The 17,520-nt window shown below is 33.2% G+C and overlaps 3 protein-coding genes across 3 annotated transcripts; 1 reads left to right on the top strand and 2 right to left on the bottom strand.

Moving 5' to 3' along the window:
• Window positions 1-2,427: 2,427 nt before the first annotated feature.
• On the bottom strand, window positions 2,428-6,086 carry LOC128167272 (eukaryotic translation elongation factor 1 epsilon-1-like). Its single transcript, XM_052832880.1, has 6 exons — window positions 5,979-6,086; window positions 5,558-5,654; window positions 4,520-4,623; window positions 3,337-3,432; window positions 2,849-2,908; window positions 2,428-2,522 (listed from the first exon to the last, which is right to left on the bottom strand). Exons 1-6 carry the CDS (start codon window positions 6,084-6,086, stop codon window positions 2,439-2,441), a joined length of 549 nt encoding a protein of 182 aa, XP_052688840.1. The 3' UTR covers window positions 2,428-2,438.
• A 171-nt stretch (window positions 6,087-6,257) lies between these two features.
• LOC128167683 (peroxisome biogenesis factor 10-like) lies at window positions 6,258-13,065 on the top strand. The gene is made up of 7 exons (XM_052833538.1): window positions 6,258-6,387; window positions 8,220-8,300; window positions 8,398-8,474; window positions 9,103-9,351; window positions 9,720-9,877; window positions 10,944-11,073; window positions 11,723-13,065. Exons 1-7 carry the CDS (start codon window positions 6,279-6,281, stop codon window positions 11,801-11,803), a joined length of 885 nt encoding a protein of 294 aa, XP_052689498.1. The 5' UTR covers window positions 6,258-6,278; the 3' UTR covers window positions 11,804-13,065.
• A 12-nt stretch (window positions 13,066-13,077) lies between these two features.
• LOC128167682 (uncharacterized) lies at window positions 13,078-16,623 on the bottom strand. Its single transcript, XM_052833537.1, has 2 exons — window positions 16,557-16,623; window positions 13,078-16,302 (listed from the first exon to the last, which is right to left on the bottom strand). The coding sequence occupies exon 2, from the start codon at window positions 16,300-16,302 to the stop codon at window positions 14,572-14,574; it is 1,731 nt and encodes a 576-aa protein (XP_052689497.1). The 5' UTR covers window positions 16,557-16,623; the 3' UTR covers window positions 13,078-14,571.
• Between the last annotated feature and the right edge of the window lie 897 nt (window positions 16,624-17,520).

Genomic DNA, 17,520 nt, shown 5'->3' with positions numbered 1-17,520 from the left:
GATGCATCTGGACCTATTTGTGGACTTTAAAAGACTTGGATTTTGAATCTGGGCCATAAATTTCAGATGCTGGAGGAGGTTAAGGTTTTTTGAAGCTGGTTATTTTATTTGGAGCAGGTGCCCTTTAATGTCCATCTAAGTTATTATTGGTTTTATCTTTACCAAACTTGAATGGAGGATGCATGTTAGTGACACTAATGCACTTAATTGATAGGCTTTGATGCTAGATGTGAGCCATAGGTTGCAAATGCTGGTTTTTGGAACAAGTAAAGTTTTTAAAGCAAGTGCCCTAGTTGATTGCTATATGTTTTTGTTTTTTCTATACTTTGATGGATGATGCATGTTGTGATACTGATGCAACTGACAGGCTTGGACAAAGGAATCAAAGCCTTCGGTTTCGGAAGGAGTAAGTCATGTTAATTAATAGGTAATATTAAAATTTGCGTGGTTGATTTAACTAGGTAAATGAATCCAAGAGCTAGCTCCAGATACAGAGAGTGATCTTGATTATCTTGTAGCTTCAGAAAAACTAAAATTGTGTTATTAAAGTCCTCGGATACAAAGCCTGATTTCCATTATCAAGGATGCTAAGGTCCTGGTCCTACCTCACTAAAACTTGCTTGATGGATGTGATTGTTGATTTATCGTATGATTCCTATAATACAAAATCATGTACAGTATCATTTGTATTAAATGATATATCATATGGCAAAATATGAAATCATTTCATCATGGTACAATATTGTATAATATATTGCATCATGATATAAATTAACATGATGTTGTTTCTTCTGATACAATATCACTCCACACGATACAATATATAAATAGTGCCTGTTTGGGAGGGTAACAGTTGAAATTGACACCCCAAGGAAACCATTGACAACCGACGCGAAACTACTTTTATGTAGAAATGACATGAATTCTATGGCGAACCATACGTGCATGATTTACGCGCATGTAACAATTCGTTGTGTTACCCGTTGCTAAGTGCGTTGCTAACGCTGAGGGTAATAGAACGGATTATCAACTGCATCTAAACCAATCAGATTTCAGTATTTAACATGAAAGTATAATACATGTAATATCATATGATGCAATAGTATTATTTAATATCATTTTATAATACAATGTGATACAATATTTTATTATATCTTATGATACAATATTGTACAGTATGATAAAATGTATTATACGATATAATGTGAAATTTACATATAATGGAATACATATAAGATCTCTCATGATTTGCGATGGTATATGATTTTTATCCAACGAGTAGTGTGTTTTCTATCCCTGAGCCTTAGCGACGGGATAGAAAACACACAACTCATTGGATAAAAATCATATACCATCGCAAATCATGAGAGATTCTTTTTATCACATATTTTACCATGTCTTTTGTTAAACCTTAATATTTTCTGTAAAAGTAATAATCGTGAGCCGCACAACACATTTACTGCAAGATTAATTCATGAAAAATATAAATAAAGTGACATTAAATGCCGCTTAATGTACAACTTCACAATTTTCAACTAAAATTAATTATTTTTGTACTTTTTCAATCTACTTTAATCAACCGTCTCAACATACGTAATGTTTACCTATGACGTCACATGGTGTAAGAACACACAGTGCAATATCAAAAATTTATCCCATGAGTGATATCCACCGTATATCGAGATAAACATGTAATAAAATATCATATTATATGATAAACAATATTGTATCATAACATATAATATGATAGTTTATTATAGATTATTATCTATGATTTTCATATGGTATAAAAATGGTAGCAGTCAGAAAACTGATGCCTTCTCTGGTTGAGCTCTGTAATCTTTGAGTTACCAATATACATTATGGATTTTATGAGCCACATGTGTATGGTAAGGGTATGTTAAGTTCATCGACACGTGTCTATCCTCTGTCTGTTTATCATATGTGCTACATGTATTTCAAAGATAGTGAGCTGTTCATGATAAATTATGTCTTAATTTTCTGACCTTGACATTTCCAATGACCTTGATTTTATTGTTCCCTATTTTGCATTGAGCTCTTTAAGAAAGTTGTTCATTGGTAAAACTTCTAAAGCAAAACTTGCTCACAGAATTTAACTTAATTAAATGGACCAAAGAAACAACTTCTTTATCACTATAATTGTTACATAACATTCAAAGTGATGGTTTTAGAATAAGTCTTATCACAAACAATGTTTAACAACAGTTAAATAATGTTTTAAATAAGTGCATGTCAGTATTAAATGGTATGGTACTACGTTAGTTAGAACCTATATTCAGAAATATAATTAAAGCAAAAAAAGCAGCCCAGCTAAAGATCATTTCATGAATAATCATTTTAATCATTTGAGTTCATTTTCCTTCAATTTTTCTTCAGTGAGCTTTGTAAAAAAATGAAACAAAAAAATTGGCTAAGTTTTAATGGCCAGTACCACTAAAAATTTTATTTCTTTGAAAAGCAATGTGTTTCTTTAACATTTTGTCGGCAAAGAGTGACTGCATCTGTAAAAGAAAGTACATGAACCAGTAAATTATAATATAATATCAATGTAAACACAGTAACACAGATATATCAGTAAATCAAAAATGATTAATGTATTTTAGTTATAAAGTGAAATAAGTCTTTCTAAAGTTACAATTCCTCATCAGTATTAAAATGACCTTTTTTATACAATCTTCAGCCTAATGAACTTTAACCTTATATTCTTAACTCTAGCTGTCAGTCTGTTTTAAATAACTGTTAATGCACTGTTATAGTTCTGAAAATTTTAAAAACTTTTTTTTTGAAATTCAACTTTTTATTACACATAACAAACATGTATACTTACATTTGAGAACCACCTGCATACATGAACATACTTTTGTTTTTCCATAAATGTTAAATCCTCCTTATATAAAAGACAAAAAGATAACAATAAGTAAGGATGGTGCCTCCGCACATTCAATTAGACTGGCATGCAGACTTATACTCCAAGTATGGGAAGTTAAAACAAGCAATTTTAACATACTGGTATCTATCAATAGTTAAAAAAGTATTTCATTTCTAGTTTTAAGCATCATTTTACCCATTGGTAAAAGTATAATGTCTATATTTTCCTATGTCCTTTCACTAGCTCTTTGTTATTATGATGGTTGCGATTATTTTGGTTGTTGTTGGAAGGATTGATTTTAATCAAGAAAATACTTTATAGGATTTACATGATAACTCCTACAGAATATCTCCTATGTCTTTCCTCCTTAATAAGACAAACAATTGAAATCTTTCATATCTAGTCACAGATATGTGACTCCAATTTAACAATATACATGTACTTACAAAGATTCTGTATAGTCCTAGATATAAGATGATGTCTGCTAATGTTGGCTGATATCCGACGAAATATACATGGTGTGACAAATATGCATTGGTGTCCTGAAAAAGTAACAAGATATCTGTGAGCCAATGCTCACTAGTGATACCCCCGCTCTGATGTGAATATGCAAAATAAGCAAAGTCGACATTTAATGGAAAGCTGGCATCTGATTGGTACAGAAATATATCCCATAATATGGCATGCCTAAACAAATAGTGTGTTAAAATTTCAAGCATCTGCGATAAATAGCTGCTGAGAAATCTTTGAGGAAAATTTGTTTGAAAATTTTGGCTAAAATAAACAAAGTACTCATTTAACAGGAAGTTGATGTCCGATTGATACAAAAATAAATCCCACGATATGAATTGCCTTAACATACACTGTGTAAAAATTTCAAGCATCTGCAATAAACAGTTGCTGAGAAATCTTTGACGGAAATTTGTTTAAAAATTTTGGCTAAAAATAAACAAAGTCGTCATTTAACAGGAAGTTGACGTCCGATTGATACAAAAATATATCCCACGATATAGCATGCCTAAACAAATAGTGTGTTAAAATTTCAAGCATATGTGATAAACAGATGCTGAGAAATCTTTGACGGAAATTTGTTTGAAAATTTTGGCTAAAAATAAGCAAAGTCGTCATTTAACAGGAAGTTGACATCCGATTGGTACAAAAATATATCCCACAATATGGCATACCTATACAAACATTGTGTAAAAATTTCAAGCATGTGCGATAAATAGTTGCTGAAAAATCTTTGACAAAAATTTGTTTGAAAATTTTGGTTAAAAAATAAGCAAAGTCGTCATTTAACAGGAAGTTGACGTCAGATTGATACCAAAATATTTCCCACAATATGGCATGCCTTAACAAACACTGTGTAAAAATTCCAAGCATCTGCGATAAATAGTTGCTCAGATAAATGCGACAGAAATTTTTGTTACGGACGGACAGACAGATGGACAGACAGACACACAAGGGTAAAACAGTATACCCCCTCTCCTTCGGAGCAGGGGTATAATAAAACAAACAGATTTGAATGATGATCATTTAAAAGAACTTCTGGTGCATTTATTGTGATGTAAAAGCAAGGAGATGAATTTTGCAAGCATTGCGGTAATTTTCATCAGTAAATTAACTCACCCTGAGAACTGTAGACACATCTTTTTCCTGAAGGCTTCTATCCACCTGAACTACTCGGTATTCCAGCCACTGGTCAATAGCAGCTCGCTCCTCTGCTGTGGTGCCTGAAGGGGAAATTTTCTTATATTAAAAAAATCAATTTCTATATTCTTATTAAGGATAATTATATATCCCATTCTAATTAAAACTTGATCTTTCAACTGCTTAAACAAGATCGCTACACAAAGTAACAATCTAGTTGGGGTGTATCAAAGATCTACTTTTAATTAGATTGGGATAAACCCTCTCATACAAATATTCTATAATATAAGAGAATTTTTATATTAAGCAAGTTCATTGACCAGTATCAGAATTCTTTGACAAAAATTAATAATCAGTCAGAATTATCAGAGACATAAATAACATTATTTTTGTCTCTGGAATTATTTTAAAAAATTATAAAAGGAGTATTCTTGGGTTAATTTAATCCTTGAATCAATGTTTATGAATCATTTGAAGTGTACAAATGTTGCAGCAGTTGAATGACTCTAAGCTAAAACATCAATTTAAAGCTGAACACCGCTCGTAAATAGGCCCCGGCACACAAGTACCTGATATATAAATCCTTCGATTTTGTTACACCCAATAGCACACCTGAAACTTGTGGCTGACATGTATATAGTATTCCTTTCATGGTATTTGGATTTTATGCATCTATTTCTTATTCATGTGCATACTCTGTTTGTAAATAATGCATTTACCAATTTATTTGATGTTAGTATTCTCCCTGATTGAAAAAAGTGTGTAAAATGTGATAATTTCATCGCGACCGAGTAACATGGCGAGGCAGGATGTACTTCCACACAGGTGAGACCTCTACAGCAAAGTACTTTGAACTGTTTAGAGGTCTGTGCCTTATATAGGGGTTGTAGGGACAGCAGTGATGAAAGAGAAATATGGGGGACAGTGCCTATTTACGAGCGGTGTTCAGTTTTAAGAAAGGAATATATACGCGACAAGTGACCCACTTGTCACTCTGGAAGATAAAAATGTATATACCCTTTAATTCCGGAGTTTCAGACTGTCGAACTAGCTGCTTAGCAACTGATACAAGACCTCTGACAGTTAGACCATTCCCTGCTTTTAATACTGGTATCTGAAACATAAGGTGTATTTTTAAAACTAGTTTTACCCAATCCAAACTTTATGTACTTTGCTGTTCATGAATGAAACCAATTCATTCAAATACAATTCATTTTACCTTGTGTTAAAATGAATTACCGGTAACTTGCATAAAACATAAATATATAGATATATTCGAGTTGATGTGAGCTCATATATCGAATATTGGATATCAGCTAGGTTTTAACATATTGGCCATGCTGCCTATAGAAAACTGTTTAAATCTTGGAATATTTATTTTTATGATATTTCCCATGTTAAACATCAATGCCTCGTAATCAAAATGACAACCGGTTACCTGTTCTTTTGCGTCTAATACAAGTTTTCCCGAGGAAACACTTAAGTATGATGCTATACTGTTCAATTCGTCCATGTTTACCTGGTGGGATCGTGTAAAAATAGGCATAATGATTTGAACAAGATTTTTTATTAATTATGTAGAACTAATTCGTTTGAATACATCTTATATTTATTTTAAAAACAATAATGACATTGAAATGTACTATTTCATCAATAAAACTTTCCATTTTACTAAAATAGTCGACTTTAAATAGATAGTACACTACTTTTACCCATTACTTTCATTTTCTCCATCAGCATGAGACAACCTGCTGGAGTTGCAGAAATCCTGCGATCTCATCAAAAAGACGACATTTACACTGGATATTTAAAAACTGCTGTGTCGGAAATTTTTCAGGAAATATTTGGTTAGTAATATGCTCTTAACCCTTGACATTGATTAATGATAATTTTACTACGTCGACTTGGTGTCAAAGAGGCTTGAGTTTAAAAATTAGCATCATTACAAAAGTTGGTACCTTGGTGGATAACTCTGCGGTACCCTCTTTTTGACAATGAATTTTTTTACACAAGCTCCTGTGCTTTTGTGCATAACTATTTCATTTCCAATGTCTTATACACCGTAGCTTAAAGTGGAATATATGCTTCAAGATTACTTCTACAGACATTATAATTATCAAAATATCAAGCAAAAAGTGGTGGAAGCAAAAACTCTGGACGGAGTATAAATAAACTATTATGAAAAGGTTCGAATAAGGATAAAAGTGGATTTGTATGTAATAGAATCAGGGGATATTGTCCTCAAGTAGGCTTGAGCTCAGGATCCTTTATTCTCTTTTGAGAAGTGAACAGGCATAGCCTATGCTATGCCTGTCCACTTCTCAAAAGAGAATAAGGATCCTTCAGTTAAAAAACCAACTCTCTACCAATCGCACTAATAGGGTAGCATGAGCATAATTGGTTTTAACTCACCTGAGTTGAGCTGATCACATTTTGTCTGTTGTCCGTCCGTCTGTCCATAAACTTTTCTCATTTTCAACATCTTCTCCAGAACCACTTGGCCAATTTCAACCAAACTTTGCACAAAGCACCCTTAGGCAAAGAGGATTCTAATTAAGGACCATGCCCTTTTTCAAAGGGAGATAATTCGGAATTATTCTTTTGAGAATTTTTCAAAAATCTTCTTCTCAAGAACTATTTGGCTGAAACTTATTTGGGAGTATCTTCAGGTAGTATAGATGCATAATTGTGAAAATCATGACCCCAGGGGGTAGGTTGGGGCCACAATTGGTAGTCAATTTTTACATAGGAATATATAGAGAAAAATCTTTAAAGATACTCTTCTAAAATAACCAATCGGCCAGAAAAGCTGTAACTTGTGTGGAAGCATTTAGGTTTAATAGATTCAAGTTTGTTCAAATTATGATCCCCATGGGTAGGGTCGGGCCACAATGGGGAGGTTTAAATTTTTTAATTGGAATATATAGAGAAAAATCTTTTTATAAAAAACCAATGGTCCAGAAAAGCTGTATTTTGTGCTGAAGCCTCCTCAGGTAGGGTAGATTCAAGTTTGTTCAAATCATGATCCCTGGGAGTACAATGGGGATTTAGGAAAAGGGCAATTTTTACATAGAAAAAAATTATTCTCGTAAACGAAAGTTATAATACATGGTTTTACTAAGATGGAAGCATCTTGACATATTGTTGATTCTCAATTGCTTAGACCCTGGATAATAATTGGGCCCAACCAAAGGCTCAAAGTTTGATGTAAGTTTTCAGATATTTGTTTATATAATCTTCTTGAGAACTGTAATACTCATTATGTGATGTGATTTCAAATCATCCTGTCCAAAATTGGCTCATTGTATATAGACTCAGTACTGCCACGCTCCTACTAGCGCTAGCTAGTGTGTTAACCTGTTAGCTCAGTCAGTAGTGCATTGGTTTTTAAACCTTGAAACCTTGGTTCGATCCTATTTGTGGACATACCCCAAATTCTATTACAGGTACAATACAATCTTGCATCAAATGTTAATCCTTATGCTTAATAACGAATGAAAATGCAAAAATAAAAATATTTTTATTATGTACATATATTTTACACCAATATTCAACATTATATCACACTCATTATTTCATGGAACATCAATGTTGTGCATTACTTTTCATGATACTTGTAAAACATGTACGTGTACATGAATTTACAGAGGCAAATTCATAGGATTCTGCTCTTTTGCAGGTCCTGGTGTGTGGATAAGGTGGAAAAATGAAGTGGATCGTTTGGCGGAGGTTACATATTTTTTTCTGACAACAGTTGCAGGCAAGTCTTTAAAACAGAGCTACATGTATTGAATTTGATTATGAATATTATAATACTTTACTCTGTGTCACAGTAGAATATTATTTTGTTATTTTAGGATACCAGACTGTTGGGGAAGAATATGTCAACATCATTCAGATTGACACTCATCGTAGAAACATTCCATCAAAACTGGTACTACTCAAATTATATGTTTCATAAAAGAGGATAACTAACACTTTATAAACACATTTATTTATTTTTCTAAATGAATCATTAAGTCCTACCCTTTAAAGTGTCATTTGAATCAACTATACGGCATCTATTAATACTGAACTATTAAGTACATCATGTATTATTTCTTTGAGGTCCATGGGCCTCATTGCTTACCTGAGCAACAGGTGTAGTACAGGTACAATGTTAAGTACCTTTACTGTATTATCATTAAACAAATACAATGCTACAAGGACATATCTAAATGCACATCAATTAAGCAAATACTGTAGATGCAGATATATTTGTTGAGGATTTAATTTCCTTATTTTCGTTGGCAGTATAAATCAACGAAATTAAATCCATGACGAATTTTTAACCCAAGTTTTATTGAATACAAAGAGATTATGATATGATGAAATTAATTGCAGCGAAATCTTATTTATTTTAAAAACAACGAAATTTCACTTAACAAAAATATGTGTTTCTTCAGTACTAAAACAATTATATAAAACATGTTTGCAGGTAGAATTTTTTCATGATTCTTTATTTATTTACATGTACTTAGATGTAAACTCAAACAGGCTTAACAAATTTTTTCTAATTTTAGAAAAGACTGATATTAGTTTCTCTCCATGTCTTTGGGCCCTATGCAGTGGGCCGCTTCCTTGACTGGGTGGAGAAAAAATTCAAGTCAGGTGACTGGGACAATGTGCCTCAGGAAACAAGGGAGTTTATTCTGAACTCACTTCCTGTTCTTCAGCAGGCCCTCTCCCTCCTGCAGAGATTCCATCTTGCCTTGTTTTATCTCAGAGGTGTATTCTATCACATAGCCAAACGACTGACCAATGTCAGCTATGTACGTATAGATCAACACTTCTGATTGTTTTTTCTGATATAAGTGGCATCTTCATCCCATAAATATTCTTAAAAATGGTGTAATACAGCAAGTATAAAACAGCAAACCCTTTTATCACGTTGTTTTTCATAAAGCATGCACAAATAATTATCTAACTTTATTGGCCATTTGTTACACATATAGCACATATATACCAACTTAATTAGAACATTCATCGTAAATTTATTGATGTATTTGTATTTTGGAAAAAGCTTTAGAAAATATACTTTGATGAGGAAACATACCATATCAATTTCAAAACATTTTTAAAGTATACACTGTATATTGATAATTTATGTTAAACTTTAAGGTTTCTGTATTTTTTACAGATTAAATTCAGTGTCTCCCCCACAGACGGGTCATCTGTACAGCAGAGTTTTCGGGCCCTAGGCTGGCTGTCGCTGGCTCAGCTTGGCTTCAGTGTTCTACAGACGCTGTATCACAGCTACCGGTCCTCAGGGACCTCATCACCTCAGAAAGATATCAGGTAATAGTAAGACTATCAAAAATTAATGTATAGGGTCTCAGACAAAATTGTCATATTGAAAAAGGGGAATAACTCAAATAATCTAAATTTTAAAAATATTTTAAAGTTTTCCTTCATAAAAAGCTCATAGTCAAGCAGTTGACACAAATCAGATATTGGGCATTTTGAGATAAGAGCTAAACAAAAGTGCATCATTTCGCTAGAGCCTGTATAAAAATTCCTCTCTATCCCTTGGCACTGGTTTTTAGCTCACCTGAGCGGAAAGCTCGGAGAGCGGGTAGGGTAGGGCCACAATGGGGAGAGGGCAAATTTTTATATAGGAATATATCAAGAAAAATCTTTTAAAAATCATCATCTAAAACCCAATTTGCTTAAAAATACTTTAACTTAATCAGTACCAGATTGTGAGATTAAAATTTGTCAAAATCATAATCTTCAGGAGTAGGGTCAGGCCACAATTGAGGGGGTCTCCAATTTTACAAAGGAAAACAATTAAATTATTTATAAAAATTGAAATGTTATTATGTATGCTTGTACATGCACTTTTATGCGAGCATTTTGACATATTGTTAATTCTTTAAAATTGTTTGGATTTTGGCCCCTGGAAATTCTTGGGCCTCACAAACACATGCATAAACAGTTGTTTAAGAAGTTCTTGAGAACTGCAATGCTCAATTTGTGAAATGACTGTAAAATCATCCTGTTACAAAGGGGCTCAATGATAAACAGAAGAAGATGCAGGGGAATTTTTTTATACAGGATCTAGTATATGACATTAAGATATTTTGTTTATGACTCCATAAAGCTGATTTTATTACGTCTATTGTTGCTCAGGTGAGCGATGTGGCCCATTGGCCTCTTGTTTGAACACACCTGCATGGTTTGAATTCAAAGATTTGGAAATGACTGAGATATTATATAGGTAGACAATACCAATTTATCAAATGAATCAAATAAAAGACCCATTTTGGGGGGGGGGGGGGGGGTTCTGTTACAAAAATTATCCCATTAACTTTCAGTTTAAGTATCAGTAGCTTGCAATTAATTTTGGTGATTTTTTTCTCAGTACACGTACATCCAATGATGCCATAGACAGGAAGTGTTGTCTGTGTCTGGAGGCGAGGAGATCACCCACAGCGACACCTTGTGGCCATTTGTTTTGCTGGCAGTGTATCTATGAATGGTGCTCCACCAAGGTATACATTATACAGTAAAACATGGTTAGAGTGAACATGATTATAACTAGTATACACTTACAGTGAATTCAGTTTCATTTCCATAATCTTGAAAAAGTATTATGATCTTATTGAGTTTAAAAAATACATCAGAAGTTATCTAACATTGCTCAATTCGGGAACTTTACTATAACTGTACTTAACTGTATTGTTAATTAAAAAAAGAAGTTATTTGTTTCGGAAGAGGGACAAGAAATCCATTTATAATGTATAATCCGTTTCCAATTAAATGCAGTTTAATGATAGTCATAATATACATATTTTGATAGATTTTACCAAGTAAAAGGTTATAATATAATAAAAAGATGATTTTTTTCACTCTCAGTGGCTGAGTCTTAAATCAAAAAAGTTAAATCTAGGCTAATTTGTATTGTTTTATCAAGTTATATCTTATATTTGGCAATAAATGAATTTCATGCAGACATAAGAAAAAAAATTTCAGTGCTATTAGGCTAAACAGTATATAGAAATAATATATACATGGTAAACCTTCAACTATACATTTAAGAAATACAGGCTTCTTAATGTAATGTATGCACTCAGTTATCAGAAGTAATGTAATGAGATGAAAGATATTAGCAGTAACAAAAAACTTTAAATTTCTCTTCAGCTGGAATGTCCAATATGCAGGGAAACACTACAGCCACAGAAGCTTGTGTTTTTACAGAACTATGACCCACCCGAAGGCTGAGGACAAATGTCATATAGCACATATATTTTTAGAAGTTTAAATTATGAATGAATGAATGAATAAATGAATGAATGAATGATATGTGAACAAATTTAAAACAAGAGAACAGTATTTAATGAGAGTGTTGCAAATATTTTTAGAAGCAACATTTGTGTCATCATTTGTTAGAAATTATGCAATATTTTCATTTTATTTTATTGATTTAGATATAATCGTATAAAACTATTTTTTTTAAGTAAAGTGGTAGTTATCTTCTTATGTTGCAAGGTCAATGGACTGTCAGTCATCATCTTCCCAAGTCAAGGGTTTCTAATCCACACCTATCCTCACAAACGTGGAGAGCAAAGTGGATCGAAAACACTTGGCTATCGAAGATTGTCAGTCATAGTCAACATTTTTTTAATATTTTTAAAAGCAGTGAGCAAATGAATTTGCCAAAATTACACCTGAAAAAAATTCATCTGAACTTAGCCACTTTGAGAAATATTAATTCATTGTCACATGTTGTTGACAGATTTATATCAAAGTAAATGAGAAAATTAAACTCGTCAACATTATTTTATAATTTTTATTTCATTCTACATGTATGAATAACAAATACCAAACACAGGGCTTTTGCTCGCTGACAGTGAATTACAATTTTGATCCTGTTTTAGCAAAGTTCCGCTAAATACAGTAAATAAATAAACATCATTTAGATTGTGACACTCTCAATGTGCCATGCTTCGAGCAAAGGACATGAAAACAAGGATTTGTAGTTCTATAGGACCATGTCTTTGTTATTGGCTTTAACATTTGTCCATAAATAGGGCTTTATGCACCATAAACGTAACAAAGACAGAAAATTTGCTCTGAAATAATTTAGGGGAAAAAAATAATTTGGTGCCGATAATTTATTAAAGTATTCATGACTTCGATCCTAATGTTAATTTGTGTTTGTTAATGTATTTTGTAATTACATGTATATAGTATGAGAAACTGCTTCGTTTTTGTATCCATTTTACAAATATGATAAAAAAATGTTTCTATTGCGTCCATATGATATTTGTATACTGAAATGTGAAATTTTATGTACCTATAGCAACAACTGAGTCCGCGACACTTAATGTGTCGAGCTCCACAAGAAATTCACCAAGATAGTGACAAAGAATTCCAGTTTTCGTTATAAAGTTAATCGCCCAACTTGTTGGTTAAAGAATGTGTAGTTTTTAAAAATACGACAAACTGTCACAGGGAAAACTAGGATGTTTTCCTTATATCCGGCGACACTTCAGATGGTATTAAGGCACTTTTTAAATTTTAGATCGCTGAGGTGAATTCTGGAAATCCAAAATACATTATAGTTTTAAAATCACATCATAGTTTTGAAATATATATGAAAATTTTAAAAGAAAGAAATTGTTGCATTTTTCCATTTACATACAAAAGATATAAACTTTCTGCAAAATTTTCAGTTTAAATCAAACATATCTACCTGTATAAAATATCAAATCTAATTAATTTATTTACTGACCGGGTCGGTCAGTCAACGCCCAAATTTGACATATTCATAAGCACGTGATGTGACAAGCTAATTTTAGAACGTACACAAGATGTCGACGCGAAAACGTGGTTGGTCCATTGGCATTGGAATAACGGAGAGAAAAGAAAAAAGAAACAGTTTGAAAGAGAACGTTTTAAAATAAGAATCTATTTTGAAGACCACTTTGAGCGGTGGACACGTGTTAGAAACTTCATGTTTAAGGGGGTGTGCGGCTATTTTGTACATTTGAGAAAAAGAATGTAATTTTTTTAACTGGCTTGTTTCTGGCCAGAACTGTTGCCAAATAAAATCAGCTCATACCGACATAATTTGGGTCTGGTTTTTAACGCTAAAAAAATGCCATTATAAACGGCTTATATACCTGTAAGACAATAAGTAATAATGACTTGGGTAAACAATATGTCAGTTTAAGATTACAAGTTTTATTTACAGTGCATGTGATGTAAAACATATTAATATTTAGTTTAGATTACAAATCCTAGTAAGGAATGAAAATGTGAAGTTTCATTCAAAGAGTTTTGAAATCAAGATTATCAAAGATTCATCGACTCTATGATAATTGCCTTACGACTACGACCTTTTTGAACGAATCTGTCATTGGTTGCCATTTTGTAAGTTTTTCGAAGATGAGAGCGCCACAATTTTAGCACATTTAAGCGTGATTGCCAAGTAATCAACGCACGAAAAACCCCGAACGGGTAGCCGCACGAGTACAAGGTTGCGTTTGTCAAGATCGTAGTAGATATACCTAAATATAGTCTTCCGTAGCCGCTATGATCTTGAATGAGTTGTTAGCTTAGCATTCGTAATTAGCAATTAGTTCATACAGTGCGTTCAATAGAACATACATGTCTAACCTAGCAGCAAGGGTAGTAGGTGCGATCTTGAACATAGTCCAGTTGTTCCTGAGAGAACATGCCGGACATGATCCAGGTGTGGTGTTTGTTGTCATGCAAGTTCTGAGGATGTCCAGAAACTCGAAAAGCAGCGATGTGTTTTCATACCCTTATTAAAACGTTGGTTGCTTGGTGAAGGCAAAAAAATTAACTTCTACTAAAAATACAAGCACACATTTATCCACGTACTAGGTTTTACGTGTGTCTAAGTCAATTTGATATTAATCCTGAAATTGAAAAAAATATGTACATGCGTGATTCAATTTCACATCTTAGTTTTATTTCAATGAAGTTAGGAGTATGCACTTTTCCGATGAAAGAAAGAATGGTCACTGTAGATACTTGTACACTTTCACTTTGTTAGTGTTAGATTGTCCAACATGAAGATTGTTATCATCGTCCACAAACAAACTAGAAGCATATTCTATCCCATGTTGTTTAGTGAGTAGTTGACACAAGAACTGGCCATCCTGACTCAGAACAATAACCGTCTTATTGTGACGATCACATACAAGGATATGGCCACGGATATCAGTGCAAATAGCATGTGGACTAAATATTGATTTCCGCTTTGTGTAGGAAAATCTTTGTTGTCCTGATTTATTCAACACCACTACAGCTCCTTCCATCCAGTCTAATATACAGATATCACCGTTTATGTTTTCTGCGATATTGTATAGATCAATAAACCCTTTTCTTTGTATGTTCTGTATTTCTTTCCCTGTCTTGTTGTACCTGGTGATTTTAGTCTCTTTAACATGGCTCATCCAGACCAGTATGTCCCCGTTAATGTGGGAGGAATGTATGCTGGTTGGTGTCCATTTTCCTGTTTTAATGAATTCAGTGATTGTATTATCCTTAGTTATCCTATTGATTGCTTTGTTGTCTTCGTCTGTATATATCAGATCCCCGTCTTGTGTGACTGTGTGGGAGCATACACAACTGGCAAGTATCTTCTGTTGGTGAAGTCCATGTAAATTTGTTTGGACTAGTTTACCTCTATCATCAATAACCCAGAGTCTGCCTGATTTACCTACTGATATATGGCGTACACCACCAACAACTGATACTGTGTACTCCCTGACCTTGGTGACAAAGGAAGACAGAGACAGTGTTTGTTTCGCGTCATGTTTCTCTCTTTCTTGTTTCTTCATTTTCTCTGTTGGTTTCAACTCTGTAGAGTCAGTCTTAATGAGTTTTATTTTTCTATTCTCTGGTTTGGCATCAGGAACAATTGCTCTTCCCAGTAGTTTGGCAACATCATCTTTGCTGTATTGACCAGCAGTAAATACTGGAGAGACTGGCTTCGTGATCTCTGGAATGGGTCGTACTTTTAAATTGTCATGAGGCGAGAAAATGATTGGATTGTTATGAAGTTTAGGAAAGGCCAGGAAGCCATAGAACTCTTTGTCACGGTCCTCAAGATAGGAGATGTAATCTTTGTATGTGTTGTCTTGTCTCTGAAGCTCTTCCATTAGTAATTCTTCCATTCTGTTGGCTTGTTCTATATTTTCAGACATCACTGTGTCCACCAGACTTTTGAAAGTTTCCGCTTCAGCCTTAATGGATTTTCGTATTTTATCCATTGTTGCTTTTATACTTTTGATATTTTTCAATACATCTCTTTGCATATCTTGAGAAGTTGGGAGAAAATACTGATTAATTTTATAGATCTCATCATTGCAGAGAATAGATCTCTCTGAATAAAAATTCTCTAAATCAATCAATGAATGTTTCCTATGGTCTTTTAATGCGCATTTGGAACACAGTGGAACTTGACAATCCTCGCACAGAACGTCTACATCTTTATTTGGGTGATCACTGCATTTCCCTTCAGGAAGTTGTCGTTTTCGTTGTCGGTAAAGAACCACTTCATGGTTCTTGGTTTTCTTATTCTTCTGATGTTCGTCCCTGCATTGTTCACACATTGGTTGGTGACAAGGATTGCAGTAAAATTGGGCATTCCTTTCACAGTCTGCATTGCCACACTCCAAATAGTGCTGCGCTATGACTGGTATCTCTTCGATACTGTCTGGAACTAATGGTTTGGATAACGCCATCTGAAATTATGCATGGTAATTTTGATTGTTGCATGCATATTTCAAAATATTGAAAATAATTTAATTCTATATTGAGAATTCACAATTCTTAACGTATATAATAATGTACCGGTAAATAAATACATACTGGGGCATTATAGTGAAAGTAAACATTTTATTTTTAATTTTCTGGTAAAACTGCTATTAATAAACATTTAAAATGATTTGATTTGTGATAGTTTCATATATTCAATACGTGTCATAACTATACATACGTTATAAAATGATTCGCTCTGGCTCAATCGGCGAAACTACACGCCCCGTCCAATGTGAATGTGTTATAAATGTTATCTTCAATTTTGTTATCGCCGCTGCGTCTAGTGAACTGTAATGGGTCCATTGGACCTTAATAATATGGTAGATAAAAAAAAGTACATGTATTCGCATAAGGCAATTTTCACCAAATCCCGTTCGTCTTTTTTTATATTACGTTAAAGTTTATTTTGAATTTAAGTTAATTATTGTTTGGGTTTTTTTCAGGTTTATTAAAGACGTTAATGGTTTAATCTTTGATCAATATTTCTTTAAGCGTGTCACGTGCGTTTATATAATTTACTAGAAGCATTGTATGAATTTACTGTGTCGTGAAAGTTGGTCACGTTTTGCTTTACTTTTATACATATGGGGATTATCAGTTTAATGTCAAACTATATGAATGTTTTAAGTTTGATCGTCTTTGAAAATTTTCACACTCACTCTCACCACACAATTCATGACTTTCGTTTTAAAAATAAAACTGGCGTATTGGAAAACTGGGGGTGATCAGTGACACAACGTGTATTATGAGCATTCAAACCACTTGTGGAAAACGAAATGATAGTTTCTCATTTACAAAATATAGAGAGATGCAATGTGGGGCCTTAACATTATAGAGGCAACAAAACACTGTGGCCACCATGCAGTTCTTTGAAAAATCAGCTTTGTAGATATACATAAAGAATAAGAATCGATTCCAAAATAAAGGTTAGTTGATATTTCATGCATTATTTGATATGCACGTCAATTTCTAACCGGTAGATACTGATCAAGAAAAGGATGAGAAGGTTTCCCAAACCCTCTTCTTTTCTATGGCGATTGTTTTCTTCCGAAAGGGGAAATGGCGATTTATGCTGCAACGCAAAATGATATTACAATACAAAATGTAATAAATTCCAATTATTATACTTTCATATTAAATAC

The sequence above is a fragment of the Crassostrea angulata genome, chromosome 10, assembly GCF_025612915.1.
Source record: "Crassostrea angulata isolate pt1a10 chromosome 10, ASM2561291v2, whole genome shotgun sequence".
NCBI lineage: Eukaryota > Metazoa > Mollusca > Bivalvia > Ostreida > Ostreidae > Magallana > Magallana angulata.
The sequence above is the reverse complement of the archived record's forward strand: the minus strand, read 5'-3'. Positions and strand labels throughout refer to the sequence as shown.

Coding starts and splice junctions, on each gene's coding strand:
- LOC128167683 (XM_052833538.1), top strand. CDS start 6,279: ATGAGACAACCTGCTGGAGTTGCAGAAATCCTGCGATCTCATCAAAAA. Junction 6,388..8,219: donor AATTTTTCAGGAAATATTTG/GTTAGTAATATG, acceptor GCTCTTTTGCAG/GTCCTGGTGTGTGGATAAGG. Junction 11,074..11,722: donor ATGAATGGTGCTCCACCAAG/GTATACATTATA, acceptor ATTTCTCTTCAG/CTGGAATGTCCAATATGCAG.
- LOC128167682 (XM_052833537.1), bottom strand. CDS start 16,302: ATGGCGTTATCCAAACCATTAGTTCCAGACAGTATCGAAGAGATACCA.
- LOC128167272 (XM_052832880.1), bottom strand. CDS start 6,086: ATGCCTATTTTTACACGATCCCACCAGGTAAACATGGACGAATTGAAC. Junction 2,909..3,336: donor TAGGACTATACAGAATCTTT/GTAAGTACATGT, acceptor CTTTTATATAAG/GAGGATTTAACATTTATGGA. Junction 2,523..2,848: donor TATGCAGGTGGTTCTCAAAT/GTAAGTATACAT, acceptor TTTCTTTTACAG/ATGCAGTCACTCTTTGCCGA.